The 19276-nt window shown below is 42.3% G+C and overlaps 1 protein-coding gene across 2 annotated transcripts in view; it reads left to right on the top strand.

Annotated features, from left to right (window-relative positions):
* IQGAP2 (IQ motif containing GTPase activating protein 2) overlaps nt 1-19276 on the top strand; it is a 289402-nt gene that overhangs the window by 33969 nt on the left and 236157 nt on the right. For both annotated transcript variants that reach the window (XM_024732762.1, XM_024732763.1), the window contains exon 2: nt 12706-12805. In XM_024732762.1, the coding sequence (XP_024588530.1) occupies nt 12706-12805 (100 nt within the window). The remainder of the gene's footprint in view (nt 1-12705; nt 12806-19276) is intronic.

Genomic DNA, 19276 nt, shown 5'->3' on the forward strand with positions numbered 1-19276 from the left:
TACCCAATTTGGCTTTCTCCTCTCATCTACGTCGGACCAGTGGTGCAAGGGGATTTACATATAGTGCCATGGTCCTATCCCCAGGCAGAAAAGAAATGCCAGGGGAGATCAGTTTTTCATCTAAGTCTGAAGCAGAAGAGCATGAATTATGTTTAAGGTGGCTGCTGTCCTGGCTGCTCTATAAAGATTTTTGAGCTTTGGACTAAAGAATTCTAATTTCTAAAAACTCTGGTGTTTTTCATTGTGTTTATAAATGCATCCATTTTTCTAAATTTGGGACCCTGTACTTTCTATGAGCAGTAGTTCTGCGTGTTAGAACAAAAAGCACACAACAAGCCAAAACCAAAATGTTTGCAGCTTTGTTGCCCAAGTGGGGTAAATTCTTTCCCACAAGAGAGCCGTTCCCAGGGTATTTTATCCACTTTCCAAGTAGTTTACAAAATCACAGTTTGTATACATTCTCTTCAGCCTGCAAACTCGATGTTTGCTTTACCCACTCTTGCCAACTCAACTCCCTTCCCGCATCGGCCATTCCAGTTCCCCCTGACGCTCCCTGTATCGTTGACCTAGAAGAATAAAAATATGTTTGCTCTAATGTAATAGGGTACCTCCAAAAGTTCAGTAAAAACTAAACAGAAGCCAGGAGTTGGTTTTAAATACAAACCAGCTCTGTAATCTATGAGCTCTGGGACCTTGAGCAAAACACTTACCGCATTTTAGCCTTGGTCAAGTGGAGGTAATAATACTTGTCCATCTATCTGATGGGGCTGTGGCAGTCATATGATCTAATTGATGTGGTAGCACTTTATAAATGTAGATGAATTCTATGAGGCCAAAAGCTGGTTGGAGTCCTGCTCTTTGATGTTGGTGTCATCTGCAGCATTTTATGATTTCTCACGAATCCAGTATCCCACAAACCCTAAATGCGTGAGCTGACGCTGATTTTCATACTCTGTTTAAAAGCCAGAGACGCTTCTTGCTCATTAAAACTAGCCTAAACTGCTTTGGTCCAAAGTCAAGTTGAAATGAATTCTGTAGCCATGACTATATTGCCAACATACCTCCATTTGCATAGTATGATCCATCGGAGAGCTGAATTTTTGGCATGCTTTAAAAATTGACTGTCCTGGGCTTCCCTGGTGGCTCAGTGGTTAAGAATCCGCCTGCCAATGCAGGGGACACGGGTTTGAGCCCTGGTCCGGGAAGATCCCACGTGCCACAGAGCAACTAAGTCCATGCGCCACAACTACTGAGCCTGTGCTCTAGAGCCCACGTGCTGCAACTGCTGAGCCCATGTGCCACAACTACTGAAGCCCGTGCGCCTAGAGCCTGTGCTCTGCAGCAAGAGAAGCCACCACAATGAGAAGACTGCACGCCGCAACGAAAGAGTAGCCCCCCTCGCCGCAACTAGAGAAAGCCCGCGCACAGCAATGAAGACCCAACGCAGCCAAAAATAAATAAATAAATAAATTTATTTAAAAAAAAAAAAATTGTCCTGAATCATGTGTTCATTCATACTCACTAACAAACAGCATATGCTTGCATTAATAGTACCCTTCTGCTCTACATCCTAGGCTTCTGAGTCTGTTTTATTAAAGTCCTCTTCTAAATACACGTTTAAAGTCAGCTCCTCATATACCCCTACAATAGTGGGATGCCTCCATGTTGTTTCCTTGTTAATTACACCAACTTGTCTTTACGGACATTGGCCCGGGGGTTGCCTTTCTGGTGCAGAGCCATGTGCAGTTTCCACGTCCACCATCTGAAGTCACAAAATGAGTTGGCTGCTCTCTGTTGGCTTCCTTTTTCTTCCCCCGTACCAGGCTCTTCTTCATCCTGTTCGTCCTGTTGCCAAATTGTGCTCTTATAAAGCATACCCGTGGTTTTCTTCTAGTTCAGACTTGTAAGCTTTCATGTCACATAGGTCTGCCGCAGCCTTCTCTTTGTTCTCCAGCTTAGGTCCTCTTCTGTTCATTCCCTTTCACTTACCTCTATCCCTACCTCTTCTCTCTCGTGAGCTTACCACACCTTCCAACAGAGTGTGGTGCCATTAATCATCTTCCTCTCCGCTGTCTTTGAACTTCTGTGTGTGTGTGTGTTTTACACAATAAAGCTGACTGAATATTCATCATAAATTTTAATGCCTGTGATTCTTTTTTTTTTTTTTGTGGTATGTGGGCCTCTCACTGTTGTGGCCTCTCCCGTTGCGGAGCACAGGCTCCGGACGCGCAGGCTCAGCGGCCATGGCTCACGGGCCCAGCTGCTCCGCGGCATGTGGGATCTTCCCGGACCGGGGCACGAACCCATGTCCCCTGCATCGGCAGGCGGACTCTCAACCACTGTGCCACCAGGGAAGCCCTGCCTGTGATTCTTTTCTAGAAGTTCAAATGGGTCAATTAGTTGCATGAAAGGTATCTTTCTCAATGAAACTGGCATTAAGGCTTATTCCTCATCATATTTTAAACATCTTTCTGTAACTGAACATAAAAACAAATTTAATCTTATTTCTGATATAATTACAGTAGTACACATCAGTGGTACAGAGCAGGGGCCCATTTTTTCCCCTTGATTAGAGTGTATATGATATACTCTTATATAATTATTATAGCTATATACACATACATATATATATATATAATATCTATACGCGTGTGGAATTAAAATTGTGGTGCTTTTTAAAATTTATATAGCTTCAAATACATTCAATTTGCAAATTTTATGGGACATAGATGCTAAAGCTGCTGAGTGAGGGAAAACTTGAGTATAATCAATTATCCTTGGAAAAACTAGCTGATTATCTGTTGTCTTTACTATACATGTTTGTAAGTTTTATATCTTATAACTAATTTAATGATTATATTAGAATTTATTAAAATATATATGATTTTAAAATATTTTTTACAAATAATCATACAACAGCTTCATGAGGGTAGATGGCATTATTCCCATTTTTCAGATGAGGAAACTGAGTGTCTAGTTAACTCTTTTTTAAAATATTTATTTATTTGGCTGCATTGGGTCTTAGTTGCGGCACGAGGGCTTCTCTCTTTCTCTCTAGTTGTGGCGTGCAGGCTTAGTAGTTGCGGTGCACAGGCTCCGGAGTGCGTGGGCTCAGTAGTTGTGACGTGTAGGCTCTAGAGTGAAGGCTTAGTTGCCGCACAGCATGTGGGACCTTAGTTCCCCAACCAGAGATCGAACCCATGTGCCCTGCATTGGAAGGCAGATTCTTAACCACTGGACCACCAGGGAAGTACCTAGTTAACTCTTTCATAACTGAGTGTGACAGTGTTATAGGCACCCAAAACCACTGCTCTTTCGTCTCAGCGCCCCCTTCCCTTTTTTAAAAATCAGGTATCTTTGTCAGTTTAGGCAGAAATTCACCTTTGGGGGGAAAAGAGGAGTAAGTAGAATGGGGGAGGGTGCCTCAGATAAAACATGGTAAATTTTCTCAAATGTGTTCTCAGCATTTACTGATCATATGACTTTGCGTATGACGTGATGTATCACGTACGTAGCATCATTTAGTTTTTTGTTTTGATCTTGTTTCAACTCTTGCATTCCTGATACAGTCTAACTTGGCAGTACTGAATATTATCTTAATATTTTTTCCTTCATTGGGCTACATTTGAGGTTTCTGCATCTCTAAGAAATAAGCGTGTAATTTTACTGTCTATACTTTCTCAAGATAATAGCACTAATTGATGTGGTTTCAGTAGGAAAAATAAAGTCACATAAATCTATCTGCTGATTAATGAGATATCAGTAATACCATTAATGACACCCTCAGAAGAGCCTAATGGCCGTTGGGCCAGTCATCAAACATTTACATGCAGGGAGGCAGCAGGACTTGGGGAGAGTAGAAAGATCAGAACTTTGGAATCAGAGTTCTTTCAGATCCCAATTCTGCCACTGAATTGTCGTTAAGATCTTAGAATTACCTAAACCTAAATGACTGAACCTCTCTGAGTTTTTTTCCCACCAGAAAAGGGGAGATTCAAATTCCTATCTTAAAGGGGGATAAGCGATAATATATGTAAAGTATCTGGCACGTAGTAAGTGATCATTATGTGTTAATCCTTTCTGTCTGCTACTTTTCATGCACGTATCACAAAGTGCTCACGTGAATGAGAGAAAGACAACATAGGCATCTGAAACGCAGAGAAGACTCACAACCAAGAGGCTGTTTTGTTTTCTTGCACTTACCTTTGAACTATTTGTGATTTATTTTTTCTTTTCTCCTAATAGTCAAGGAAAAATTAGGCCAAGCTGCCCTATTCTATTGTCTTCTAAGACTCCTAGCTTTGTGGCAACACCCTCTGATATTCTGGGTTATTTGGAGTAGTTTGAGGGGACAGGGACAGGGTATTACCAGTGACTTGCTACTTCTTGAGAACAGCCCAGGAACTGTCACTACGTAACCTGCTAAGTCTGTTTAACAGTTGTAAAATAGCATTTTTCCCATGAAGTATTAAAGTTTAGGTAAACATCTGTGTCCTTAAAATATTCATTATCTGTAGAAAACAGGGAGAATCATTTTAGGACTGGTTGTAAATAATTTGGAGCATTTTTGCACTGAGCATCTAAAGCACAGAAAGTTCCTATCCAAGTGAGATGAGTTGAATTTCTTTCCCTTCCTTTAAAAATAGTAGAAGCTCATCCAGACTAAAGATTTTTATAATTCCTTCTGTAATTTTAACTCTTGGGGTTAAAAAGTCTTAAATTGGCCTTGGAAACTTGACACTCCATTCTTCCTTACTGAGATCTGTGTGGGGATGACAAAGTGTGTAGGAGCAGGCAGTGAGCAAATGGAATTCTCCCTGTGCCGACTTGGTAGCAAAAGAGATAGTTTTTGTCCCCAAAATTTTTTTTTGCAATTATAATTGGCTACAGAATCCCAAATCTGAGAATCATTGCTTTTAATTCTTCTCCCAAATTGAGCAAAGTTCCAGACAGACCCCTCCCTCCCATCCCAGACTTTAGGTTGGCCCACCTTTGTATATGGGCCTTAACATCTTCATGGTCTGCTTTGAGTTTCCAGACTATTAAAAAAAAAAAAAAAAAAAAGACATTCATGTTCACGTTTTCACAGTGGCCCCAAATTAATTTTACCCCCATGTGTGAGATTTAGAAGTGAGGTCCTGTTCTGAAAAGGTGTCCTGGGTTTTGAGATCCAGCCTTGTTAGAAACAGATGGCATCTTAGGTGCTCAAGTAAGATCACATTCTTGGGGGGAAAAGTTTGGGACCTTTTGTATCAAAGTGGAATCAAAGAACTCTTTTTCATATGTGGATCTTAAAGCTATGTACATTTAAATCATGTTTGCAGAAAGGAGTAACCTTTTCACAAAGCCTGAAATGTCTCGTTTTTCTGAGTAATTACGACAAAGAAGCTGTCTAACTCTTCTGGGCCTTAATAACCTCACTTGAAAAAGGACATTAGTAGCCAATCAGAGACCCTAATGCTTGTAAGGAAGCTGTGTAGTTTGTTGGTTACCCTTCTTTCCCCACCTAGGAAATTCTCCTTCTAATGCTGAACTTGAAGATTTAGGGTTTTAGAGGAGGTGGCCACAGTTCCTTAATGCCATATGTAACCTGAATATCCTCTGAAGTTGTGTGTTGATTTATAACTCTGGAGAGTTCTTAGAAATGTATGCTGGGGGAGAAGTTCCAGGAAGGGTGTGGAGGACAGACTTCAAATTCAGTTCTCCTTCCCTTGGGATCGGGACAGTATGGCTGTATTACCATCAGGGCTTGGAATTAGTTGGACTAAATTTAGGAAGGACATAGCATCTCTGCCCGTCAAGCACAAAGCTGAACATGCCAATCAGCAGACTTTACTGAGCACCTACTATTTACCAGGTACTTCGTAGGGATGTGGAGATGGATGAGCTGTGAGCCCATGCACTCAGTGTCTTATAATTTCCATGGCTTGATGAAACCTTCAATGTCTTAAACAGGTGGAATGACAGTCTCTATTGTTGTTTCATATTCTTTAGGGTGCCTGGGAATACGTTTCGGGTTGCTAAGGACTTCAACCCCAGGTTTGTCTACTTTTCAAGAGAAAGTTCAGTTTAGGGAAGTTTGATCATGTGGTCCTTTAAGGCTTAAGATTAAGTAGCTGCGAAATGCTCCAGGAAGCTGGTAGGAAGCCAGAATATATCACGGGTCAGTTTACTGAGTATCAGCTTACTGGAAATCTTGGACTTGGGGTTCTCTCATTTTTTGTATCCTACCCCTGTAACCTGCCCCAGTTTTAGGGTTTCGGAATCAGTTCTCTTCCATGGGGTATACATCTCTGGTAACCATAAGTTCTGAGAGGGAGGAGATACCCATTTAGGTGTAAAGGCAGTCTGAACTCTTGAAAGATGGTTCAGTACATGTTTGAATTGAATGACCTACCTGAGGATATTCAGGGTTCCTTACAGAAATTTTGAGTTACACAAAACAACAATGTGACCATACGATGCTAAACTATGGCACGTTTCTATGAGTTGATGATTCATATTATATTCTTAACCTGCTTTTTCTTAAATAATACCGTTTTGTAAAATGGAGATTCCCAACCCTGGTTTTGTGATTCTTGCCAACCTTCCCTCCAGTATATCCCTACTTACCTAAGCATCCTGTAAGTTTGCCAATGTTTTAGTTGTTTAACTCTAATAAAAACTTCATGAGGGACTTAGTGTGTCATACTTGTCACTTGTGTCCAGTCCCTAGAACAGACTGGCACAAAGCAGCCACTGTAATATTTGTTGAACAAATGAATACATTTTAATACAAAGGAGATGGTGGCCTTGGTGTCCTTGTGTGAAGGGAGCAAGTAGAGTAGCTGAAGTGAACAAGTGACCACGCCAACTCCTTCATGAATAAGGTAGGTCTTGGGCTATTTTCCCGGTGGATTTTGTGGGTGTCCTTTGAAAAATGATCTCCTTAGGTTCCTGCCGTCTCTAACCTTAAAGTTCTATTTCAAAACCTTTTCTACAGACTCATTCTGTTCCTTAAACCTCTGAATGAACCCTATGATGCAATTTCCACAGAATGTGATTGCTTTACCATCATTTAGCCAATGTCAGCTAACATAACAAAGTGTTTTGTGAGTTGCTAATACTTCAGGAAGTTGTTCTCCACAAGGAACGTCGTCGTGTTTCTTAGGGTTCAAGGCAGCAAGTAAAGATGAACTTTAGAGGAAGTCTCAGTTAATCAATTTGCTTTAAAATAAAAGCAACTCGGGCTTCCCTGGTGGCGCAGTGGTTGAGAGTCCGCCTGCCGATGCAGGGGACACGGGTTCGTGCCCCGGTCCGGGAGGATCTCACATGCCGCGGAGCGGCTGGGCGCGTGAGCCATGGCCGCTGAGCCTGCGCGTCCGGAGCCTGTGCTCCGCAACGGGAGAGGCCACAACAGTGAGAGGCTCGCGTACCGCAAAAAAAAATAAATAAAATAAAATAAAATAAAAGGAACTCTGAAGGCACTTCAGTGATCTTCCCTTGGGCTTGGCAGTGACAAGCGCCTTCCGCAGCTCATTCAGATTCAGCAGCACCAGGGCGCTGGGCAAAGAGCAGGGGCTGAGGTGCTGAGGGACCTCAGTTCCAGCCCTGGCTCTGCCATTGACCCAGCAGTAACTGTAGGCGGTCCCTTTCCCTTGCATGACCCCCTTCTCCTCAATTGTAAGAAAGAGTTCGTTCCTATCTTTCAGGGAGATGATGAAAAGCACACAGTAATGTGGAAAAGTGCTTCCTAGGCGATAAAGTCATACTTAAGTGTATTCTTTTATCAGCTCCGTGATGGCTTTTTAAATGGCAGTGTCATCCATGCCAGTGGCTCTTATTAGAAGTTGCTACTTAGGAAATATTGAGTAATGCAGAAATATTTGCAGGCAACCTCTGTGGCCCAGAGGGCTCTGCTTTTGTCATGGTTAAGACATTCTCACACTCGTAACCTTGGCTTACGCTTTGACAATAGATTATGAAGGAAGGAAGGTGAGACTGAAGTGTGTGTGGTCGCAAGGGCAGTAGCCAGGTATGTGGTCCAGTGGGCCGGGTCAGGAGGGAAGGAAGGGATGTGTAAACAGAAGCCCCATGAGGGCAGACATTTTGTGTTTTGTTCACTGCCCCGTCCCTGGTGCTTTGACTCATGCCTGGCTCATAGAATCTGTGAATTGAATCTGAGTCAAGTAAAGTCTATAGAATGGCGCTGTTATTTGCTCCATCAATGACCACGTCCTTTATTCAGTGTAAATAGGCAAATAAAACTACCCCCCATAGATACTTTAAAGCCCATTTATTACTCTTTCCTGATAAGAGATTAGCTGTTCATCAGATATTTGAATGGAGCATGCAGCCTGTGCAGGGAAGTGTGCTGCTCACTGTGAGGACACAGATATGTCTTCTAGGAGTTTACTGTTAAACGAAGCAGTATAGGAGTTACTGGTACCAAACGCAGGTCTGTGTGCCCCACGCACAGTGAGGCCAGACAAACTGAAACGTAAACATGGGAGTTTGGAGCAGAGAAAGGTTTATTGCGGGACCAAGCAAGGAGAACAGGTGGCTCGTGCTCACAACCCCCAAACTCTCTGATGGTTTTCGGGGAGAAGTTCTGATAGGCAGAATTGGGGGTGAGGGCTGCAGAGTGTGTGGCTTTCTTCTTCTTCGGGTGGTGAGGTAACAGGGTGGTGCTCTAGGAATCTTGTGCTCAGCCTGAAGTTACCATCCTCCACCTGGGTGGAGGCCTTAGTTCCTGTAGAAGAACTCAAAGATATATATGTTTTTTAATTTATTATTTATTTAATTTATTTATTGTTTCTGGCTGCGTTGGGTCTCTGTTGCTGTGTGCGGGCTTTCTCTAGTTGCGGCGAGCGGGGGCTACTCTTTGTTGCGGTGCGTGGGCTTCTCATTGCGGTGGCCTCTCTTGTTGTGGAGCACAGGCTCTAGGCACGAGGGCTTCAGTAGTTGTGGCTCGCAGACCGTAGAGTGCAGCTCAGTGAACTCAAAGATATTGTTATATATGTTCCTTGAGGAGGAACCGGGACCCTGCCCATCGCTGCACTACAGTTTCTTGACTGCTCCTTCTTTGTTTCTGCATTCCTTCCCTTCCCTGATTAGTAACTGTTTGAGTCTGTCCTTTGGTACTCAGGGAAGGTCTAGGAGGCTAAAATTTTTTTCCTGCAAACAAGAAACAGGGGACCCGGAAAGGATTTGTACCCGGGAGGCTCCCACAGGGTCCTGTCTGGTTTCAGTGCCAGGAGAGAGGACAGTGTGAACAGGAATAGCCAGGGGAGACTTTGGGAAGGAAGTGGCCCTTGATTGAGCCTTAAAGATAGGTAGAGGGGCTTCCCTGGTGGCACAGTAGTTAAGAATCTGCCTGCCAATGCAGGGGCCCCGGCTTCCCGCCCTACTCCGGGAAGCTCCCACATGCCACGGAGCAACTAAGCCTGGGAGCCACAACTACTGAGCCCACATGCCACAACTACTGAAGCCTGCGCGCCTAGAGCCCGTGCTCCGCAACAAGAGGGGCCACCACAATGAGAAGCCCGCGCACTGCAACGAAGAGTAGCCCCCACTTGCCGCAACTAGAGAAAGCCCGCGTGCAACCAATGCAGCCAGAAATTAATTAAATAAATAAATTTATAAAAAAACAAGACAGAATTCCATCAGCTATGGCCAAAACGTTGCAGTGGCAATATAAAACTTTGTGGGGAGAGTGTGTTTTAATTCAAACGTTAAGTCAGATCTTCTCTTTGGGCAGGGTGATGTCAGAGTTTGAGAGCCCCCAGCAGCCCTGGGCTGGTAGGATGCTGCATGGCTCGTGGAGGCAGCTGGGGGGCAGAGGCCTGGGGGCCAGCGCTGCTGGTGCTTCCGCCTCCTACTGGGTGGGCTGGTTGAGGCTGGAAGGAAGCAGCAGCCAGGAAGGAAGGTGGCAGTGAGAGTGACCCCACCTTTGCCTCTGAGGAGGGCAAAATGACCAGGTGGACTCCGACTGAGAGTTTTCTATTGCTTTCAAGCTTTAACATGCTGAAGGTACCATAAAATGGAAATATTCTGTCAGAAATGGGAGGCAGTCTTTAGACTGAAATTAAAATGAGAAGCTGGTAGTCATGGGGGGGGGGTCCTGGGGATTAACTGTTAGGAACAATGGAGATGGAGGATGAGCTGATGCTACGCGGGCATGCCGGGAATCTTCTAAGTAAACCCAGAATGAGAAGATCATAATTTCAAAGTATATTCATGTCAGGATGATGGTTAGCGCACTTACTAAAGATTCACTGGAAGATAATTGTTGAGCAAATATTTGAGTGCCCTCTCCGTGCAAGGAACCACATAAAAGATGAAGCAAAAGAGTCGTTTCCTCTAAAGAATCCCCAGTCTGGAGAGCGAGATGTGACCCAGTTACAGTGGGGGCTTCCACGATGAGTGATATAATAGAAATGTGGACCAAGGTGCTGAGGACTGGGGATGGTTTCTGATTTCGAGATCCACAGAAGTTTGCTCAAGAAGATACAGAGATGTCACACACAGGCGGGACAGTGGCTTTCTAGACAGAGAGATGTTGGAGAGCAGAAGAACTCAAACTTAACAGGGAGTGGTTTGGGCCTGGGACCTGGTGCTGCCAGGAAGGGTGGCTGAACTGTAGGCTTCAGGTAGGGGAGGGGAGAGAACGTGTTTTCTTCCTGAACTTTGTTCTGTAAGAAGTAGGGATCCATCGAAGGTTTGGAGAGGAAGAATGGCATCAGTAGGACTGTATGTTAGAAAGATGCTTCTGGGGACGGTGAGGAGAATGGGTGGAGGAGGGGTGGCGACTGGGGGGCTGTTTGAGGGCCGTTGCAAGAGCCCAGGGGAGAGATGTCAGAGGCCTGGGGTCTCCGAGTGGAGGTGCAGAGGAGGGTTGTTCGAGAGCTTCGGTACGTTTCCTAAATCTGAAAGCTCTCTTCTAAAGTTAAATCAGATTCAATTTGTTAAAAAAAAAAAGATGCTTTTGACAAATACAAATCTTTGTTGAGCCCTCTTGGTGTCATTGGTGTGGGCTGAGGTCTCCCCGTTTTAAGGAATGGAGCCACAAGGAAACTTGGGAGTCGTCGGACGGGGGCAGGAATCGGGAAAGGATAGTGATCCGTGTGGAAATTCCTGCTCCTTTGGCCCTGCTTTAGTTGTATACCAGCCTGTCCTAGTGCTCTTCCAGCCTGTCCTGCTGCTTCTTTTTCTTCCTCCCACATAAACAAAGACATTTCCCAAAGTTCTGTACTTGCTTTTTCCATCCCATCCAAATACTTCTAGCTCTAATGTTTCTGCTCTTCACTTGGGCAAATGGCCTCTCAGCCTGTTTGCTCAGAGGGTAAAGTGGGATAGATTATGCACCTGCCTCAGAGAGAGTTGTGAGACTTGAATGAAACACTGCATAGAAAACGCTGCCTAACCCTTGAAGGAAAGTAAGTGCTCAATAAATAAGCATCTAGTACATATTTCCATGCTTCCGGTATTCCGTCATTTTTTATATTGACGTAAATTTAATCTCCCCTTTCTTTTGAGTTCTTTGATGGTTTGGTATTATTTTTCGATCTTAAGTGTCAAGCACTGTACTTGCCCAGTAAGAGTTCAAAATGTGATCTTACTTCCTTTTGTCTGCCAGATTGATATTTCAGATTCCTCATCAGTAGGGCATGGGGTTGACCTTTCCTAGGGATGGATGGATGACCTTCACATCCTTTTCTCCTCTGCTTGGGACCAGGGGTCCCATTTATGGAACGGCTGACTGGTGCTGGCGGCTGGGGAACAAAAGAGCAAACAGGGACGGTCCTGCCCCTCGTGACCACAGCCTTGCTGCCTGCACACATTGTCTTCGTTAGATGAGTAATCTAACAAACGAGAAACCACATTCATTTTACAACCATCAGAATGAAAGTTCAGGACTGAACAGGAAAAGGGGGTCCCTTTCATGAGAGAGGAGTGTTGTCGTGTAAATAGGCAGCTAAGAGTTGGCTGATGTGACTGTTGGCAGCCGTGGGGTACTGTTGAGCCCGCAGGCAGAGGAAATGCAATCAGGAAACGGGGAAGCTGCGCTCTCTACAGAAAAGCAAGGCTGAAGCATGGCAGTTTGTAAACTAGGCTTGTGTTGGAATAAAGGGTGTGGGCTTGGAGACTCTGCTCACTGGCTGTCTCCATGGCTTTTTTCTTTTGGATACCTGTTGACCAGGGAAAGTTAGCCTTGTAAAGACCAAGAGGTAAACGAGGGAGGGATTTTAGTGACTTTGTCATCTGTAAAGTAGGATTTGGGTTGGATGAGAAACCTTAATTCCCTCTAGGAGTGTTAAAACACAGGTCCTTGTAGATTCGTTGCTCAGCCCCAGAATTTCTAGGATGGTCCAAGCTGAGCCATTGGACCAGTTCTACAAGCTTGTTGAGCGAAGTTGTTGCTGGTAGACCGTCCTCTAATTGACTTGAGCTGTCTAAATCCTGTGGCATCATGTCTCTGAAATCTGATTGCTATTCTCCTTCTATTATTTAATGTCAACTTATACTTCAGTATTGCATTTTCTGCTAGAAATAACATAATATTGTAAAGTCCAGCGGCAAATCTCTTCCTGCGCTTGATGTTTCAATACCCCCATCCCTCATTATTCAGTGTTGAGCTGCATATGCGTTTTTCCTAGTTGGTCGTCTCATTATTTGATGAACACTGCCCTTAACAAGTCATGTGATATTATCCTCTATTTCTAGCTATTGTGGACGATGAAAGACTCTCGGCAGAGGAGATGGATGAGAGGAGGCGGCAGAATATCGCGTATGAATATTTGTGCCACCTGGAGGAAGCCAAAAGGTAAGATTCAAACTTAGTCATTTTGTGCACCCTCTCTTGGAGATGAGCTTTGGGGTACTGTATTTTTAATAACTCATCTGCAGCCTTTTTGGTAGTAAGGTAATGGGAGAAGAACCACCTGTGTTTTGTAAATGGCAGAACTGAGAAAAAGTTGCTACCACAGCCATGGTCAAGGCACTAGGGAGGCAACTGTTCCTTTTTCTTCCTTAGAGCCTCCTAGGAAATCTCTAGGCAAATTGCAGATTATTTCAGAATTTCTCATCTCTCTGGCACGGATGTAGGGAAGCAGCAGAGACTTAAATCAACTTCCTTTTCCTCCAGAGCCACCTCATATCTTTTCCCCAACTCTACCCCAATGATTATAATTATTACTACTCTTATCAATCAATGTATAATTATATATTCCTATATGCCCAGTAGAAAAATAGCATTTCAGACTGAAGTCCATCGTTCACTAAGCTGGAGAGTAGGTTTATGACAGCAATCTCCTTTTTAACCCATGGGTGTGTGACCGCTTAGGATATGTTGTCTCTAAAATCACACTGACTCTTTTAGACTTTTTAGATTACAAGTCAATGTTGGGTTCTCCAAGGAGAAAGTGAAGATAAAGTATTTGCACTTAGGCCTCGGTATCAGGGGAATCAGAACTTTGTCCTTTGCTGGGTGCATACTGCAGTGCCCATATGCCATGGGTTAGATTCTGATTTAATGCTTTGTGCTGTGATCAAGCAACAGTATTGTTTCATGGACAGATATGTTCCAGCTCTCTCATCTCTGTAGAAGATAAACATGGAGTTAATGGTCATCAGTGTTAATTATCTCTGATCACTGATAAATAACTACCTACAGAGCTAGAAGAATGAGGCTTCTAATCACTGTTTTGTAGAAGAACATTCAGTGACACGTGCACTAATTTGGCCTCAACAGTGCTTAAAAGGGGGTTTTTCAAGGTTGTTTAATGTTTTAACAGAGCCTTGTAGCTCTAAGCCCTAAAGGCTCCGTTTTTAAGGTTATTTAATGTGTCTGGAAGTTGACAGTTAGGTTGCAAGTCACTGAAGACTCACTGTCAGTCTAAGATTATTAAAAACATGCTTTTAGTCAAATTGTGGCTAAAGTTAGATAGGGAGAGGGATTCACAGACATTCAAAATAAACATGCTGGACTTTCCTGGTGGCGCAGTGGTTGGGACTCCACCTGCCAATGCAGGAGACACGGGTTCAAGCCCTGGTCCGGGAAGATCCCACATGCTGTGGAGCAACTAAGCCCGTGCACCACAACTACTGAGCCTGTGCTCTAGAGCCCACGAGCCACAACTACTGAGCCCACGTGCCACAACTATTGAGCCCGCACACCTAGACCCCGTGCTCCACAAGAGAAGCCACTGCAGTGAGAAGCCTGTGCACGGCAACGAAGAGTGGCCCCCGCTCGCCATAACTAGAGAAAGCCCGTGCACAGCAACGAAGACCCAATGCAGCCAAAAATAAATAAATAAGTTAATTAATTAATTATTTTTTAAAAAGACAAAGTTTAAAGAAAAAAAAATCAACATAACAATTAGCCCAAGTTCTTTGAAGAAAGCTTCCTTAGGAATAGTTTTGTTGAAAGAATAGATTGTAAAATACACAGCTTTTCCTCTAGGATGGTTTTCATAAATTTATCTTAAAAGAAGAGATTAGATGTAATATGTATTTATGAATCTTTTATTAATATCTGAACACTTAATATGACTTTCAGGGAAGCTGTTTTTTTTTTTTTTTTTTTTTTTTTTTATCAACCCCTGCACCACCAGGGAAGCCTAGGGAAGCTGTTTTTTGGTTATGGAGTATGTAAAAATTATGTGGCTATTAATAGATATGTTTGTTATGATTTCAGAAAGCATAGTGTACAGAATTCGATGGTCCTGAACTCAGGAAATAAATGAAGGAGTGAGTTAGTATTCAAAAAGTTATTTATTTGAAAGGGTTTATTGCCTGACTCTTTTACAATGTTAATGCCTTAGGAATTTATCATACCGGGTTTATTACAGGGCATGCACGTGTGTGTTCATGTGAGTGTAGCTGCCTTAGAATATTGAATTTCTACTGAATGGTACACTTAGAATGTGAAAGTTTAGCTAGGAAGTGTTTCTTGTTTATTTCAGTTGAACTGACTTTGGTGCATTTCAAGTAGAGATGTATTGGGTTTGTCTTTGTGCCTCGATTTTTTCTTTCCAAGGGTGAGAACTGGAAGGATACCTAGCCTATATGTCCTGTAACTCAAAATTTTTTAAAATCCAGAGTTGTAAGAGTCCAGTGTATCTTTAAGTTTGGTTTTATTACTTTCAAGATTCTGTGATCATTCATCTCAGACCATTTAAAAGTTGCTTCATTCAGAGGAGGATGTCACTACCAACACTATAGAAATAAAAAGGATGTTGACGGAGTGCTATGAACAATTATATGCCAACAGATTAGTTAACCTAGATAAAACGTACAGATTCCTAGAAAGACACAAACTACTAAAACTGACTCAAGAAGAAATTTAAAAAACTGAACCGATGTAAAACAAGTAAAAAGGATTGAGTCAATACTCAGTAAACTCCCCGCTCTTCCAAACCATATAAGAGGAGAGAACACTTCCTAACTCATTTTACTGAGACCAGTATTACTCTGATACCAAAACTAAAGGTACCTCAAGAAAACTACAGACCAGTATCCCTTATGAATACAAATACAAAAATCCTCAACAAACTCAAACTGAGTTCAGCAACATCTAAAAAGGATTGTATACCATCAAGTGGGATTTATCCCAGCAATGCAAGCTTAGTTTAAACTAAAAATCATTCAATCAAGACAATTCAGTGGGGGAAGAAAAACAGTCTTTTCAACAAATGATGCTGAGACAACGATATATACATGCATAAAAATGAATTTGGATCCCTACCTCACACCATATACAAAAATTATCCTAAAATGGTTTTGTTAATCTAAATGTGTGAACCACAACTGTAGATCTCTTAGAAGAAAACACGGCAGTAAATATTTGTGACCTTGGTTTAGGCAGTGGTTTTGAGACTTGACGCCAAAGGCACAAGCCAAAAAAAGAAAACTAGATAAATTAGACATCGTGAAAATTAAACCTTTTTTATTCAAAGAGATGCCATCAAGAAATTGAAAAGACAACTCATGGAATGGGGGAAAATATTGGCAAATCATATATTTGGTAAGAGACTTGTATTCAGAATATATAAAGAACTCTTACAGCACACCATAGAAAGTAAATAGCCTAATTTAAAAACGGGCAGGGCTTCCCTGGTGGCGCAATGGTTGAGAGTCTGCCTGCCGATGCAGGGGACACGGGTTCGTGCCCCAGTCTGGGAAGATCCCACATGCCGCGGAGCGGCTGGGCCCGTGAGCCATGGCCGCTGAGCTTGTGCGTCCGGAGCCTGTGCTGAGCAACGGGAGAGGCCACAACAGTGAGAGGCCCGAGTACCGCAAAAAAAAAAAAGGGGGCAAAGTTTCTGAATAGACATTTTTCCATATAAGATACACAAATGAACCGTAAGAACAGGAGAGGATGCTTAACATCGGTCATTAGGGAAATGCAAATCAAAACCACAGTGAGATACCATTTCATGCTAGGATAGCTATAATCAAAAAGAATGACAATCACAAGTGTTTTTTGGTTTTTTTTTGCGGTACGCGGGCCTCTCACTGTTGTGGCCTCTCCTGTTGCGGAGCACAGGCTCCAGACCACAGGCTCAGCGGCCATGGCTCACGGGTCCAGCCGCTCCGTGGCATGTGGGATCCTCCCGGACCGGGGCACGAACCCGTGTCTCCTGCATCGGCAGGCGGACTCTCAACCACTGTGCCACCAGGGAAGCCCCAATCACAAGTGTTTTTAAGGATGTAGAGAGATTGGAACCCTCGTACATTGCTGGTTGGATTGTAAAATGGTGGAGCTACTTTGTAAAACAGTCTGGTAGCTCCTCAAAAAATTAAATACCGAGTTACTATATGATCCAGCAATTCCACCACTAGGTATATCCCCAAGAAAATTGAAAACCTATGTCCACACAAAAACCTGCACACAAATGTTCATTGAAGTGTTATTCATTAGAGCAAAAAGTGGAAACAACTCAAATGTCCGTCTACTGATGAATGGATAAACAGTGTGTGATATATCCATATAATGAAACATTATTCAGCTATAAAAATGTATTAGCAAATCAGATTTAACAATGTATAAAAAGAACTATGTAAATCACAACCAAGTGGAATTTATCCCAGGTTTGCAAGGCTGGTTCAACATTTGAAAATCAGTTAATGTGCTTCATCACATCAACAGTCTAAATAAGAAAAAATCATATGATTATATCATTAGATGCAGAAAAAGCATTTGACAAAATTCAGTACCTATTCATGATAAAAATTCTTAGTAAAGTAGGAATATAGGGAAACATCCTGAACTTGAGAAAGACTATTTACAAAAACCCTACAGCTAACATCATACTTCCTGGTGAGAAACTTGAAACTTTCGCACTAAGATCAGGTACAAGCCAAAGGTATTCCCCCTCATCGCTCCTTTTCAATATTATAGTGGAAGTTTTAGCTAATGCAATAAAACAAGAAAGGGAAATAGACGATATACAGATTGGAAAGGAAGATAAAATCTTTGTTTGCAGATGACATGATTGACAATATAGAAAACCTGAAAGAATAAAAAAAAAATCCTAGAACTAATAAGCAATTATAACATGCTTGCAGGATACAAGGTTAACATACAAGTCCATTGCTTTCCTATGTACCAGCAATGAACAAGTGGAATTTAAAAGTAAAATACATTACTATTTACATTAGCATCCCCCAAAATGAAATACTTAGGTATAAATTTAACAAAATGTATACAAGATCTATATGAGGAAAACCACAAAACTCTGATGAATGAAATCAAAGAACTAAATAAACAGATATTCCATATTCATGGATAGGAAGACTCAGTATTGTCAAGATAGTTCTTCCCAGCTTGATCTATAGTCTCAATGTAATCCCAATCAAAATTCCAGAAAGTTATTTTGTGGATATCAACAACTGGATTTTAAAGTTTATATGGAGAAGCAAAAGACCTAGAATAGCCAACACAATATTGAAGGAGAACAAAGTTGGAAGAATGACACTACCCGACTTCAAACTTAATATAAAGCTACAGTAATCAAGACAGTGTGGTACTGGTGAAAAAATGGACAAATAGATCAGTGGGACAGAACAGAGAGCATAGAAATAGACCCCTGTAGATACAGTCAGTTGAACTTTGACAAAGGAGCAAAGCAATACAGTGGAGCAAAGATGGTCTTTTTTCAACAAATGGTGCTGGAACAACTGGGCATCCACATGCAGACAATGAAATTGAGACACAGACTTTACACCCTTCACAAAAATTGACTCAAATGGATCAGATCAACATGTAAAATTCAAAACTATAAAGCTCTCAGAGGCTAATGATAAAGGAGAAAACCGTAGATGAACTTGAGTATGGCAATAGCTTTATTTATTTATTTATTCATTCATTCACGCATGCATGCTGCACAGGGTCTTAGTTGTGACGTGTGGGATCTTTAGTTGTGGCCTGCGAACTTTTAGTTGCAGCATGAATGTGGGATCTAGATCCCCGACCAGGGATTGAACCCTGGCCCCCTGCCTTGGGAGCACAGAGTCTTACCCACTGGACCACCAGGGAAGTCCCTGGCAATGGCTTTTAAGATATAGCACCAATGTCATGATCCATGAAAGAAAGAATTGGTGAGCTGGACTTCATTACATTTAAAAGTTTCTGCTCTGCAATAGACAACGTCAAGAGAACGAGAAGAGAAGCCACTGTCTGGGAGAAAGTATTTGCAAAAGACACACTGATAAAGGAATGTTATCCAAGATACATAAAGAACTCTTAAGACCCAACAGTCAGAAAACAACCTGATTAATATATGGGCCAAAGACCTTAACAGACACCTCACCAAAGAAGATATATAGATGGCAAATAAGCATAGGAAGAGATGCTCCACATCATAGGTCATCAGGGAAATGCAAAATAAAACAACAACAAAACACCACTACACGCCCACCAGAATGGCCAAAATCTGAACACTGACAACACCAAATGCTGACGAGGATGTGGAGCAACAGGAACTCTCATTTGTTGCTTGTGGAAATGCAAAATTGTACAGTCACTTTGGGATATAGTTCTACAGTTTCTTACAAAACTAAACGCATTCTTACCATATGACCCAGCAGTTGTGCTCCTTCTATTTACCCAGTGGAGTGAAGGCTATGTCCACACACAAAGCTACATATGGATGTTTATAGAAACTTTTTTCATAACAGCCAAAACTTGGAAGCAATCAAGAGGTCCTTCAGTAGATGAATGAATAAATGAACTTTGATACATCCAGACAATGGAATATTATTCAGCACTAAAAAGAAATAAACTATCAAGCCA

Source organism: Neophocaena asiaeorientalis, unplaced genomic scaffold (assembly GCF_003031525.2).
Source record: "Neophocaena asiaeorientalis asiaeorientalis breed wild unplaced genomic scaffold, Neophocaena_asiaeorientalis_V1.1 scaffold515, whole genome shotgun sequence".
In the NCBI taxonomy this organism is placed as follows: Eukaryota; Metazoa; Chordata; class Mammalia; order Artiodactyla; family Phocoenidae; genus Neophocaena; species Neophocaena asiaeorientalis.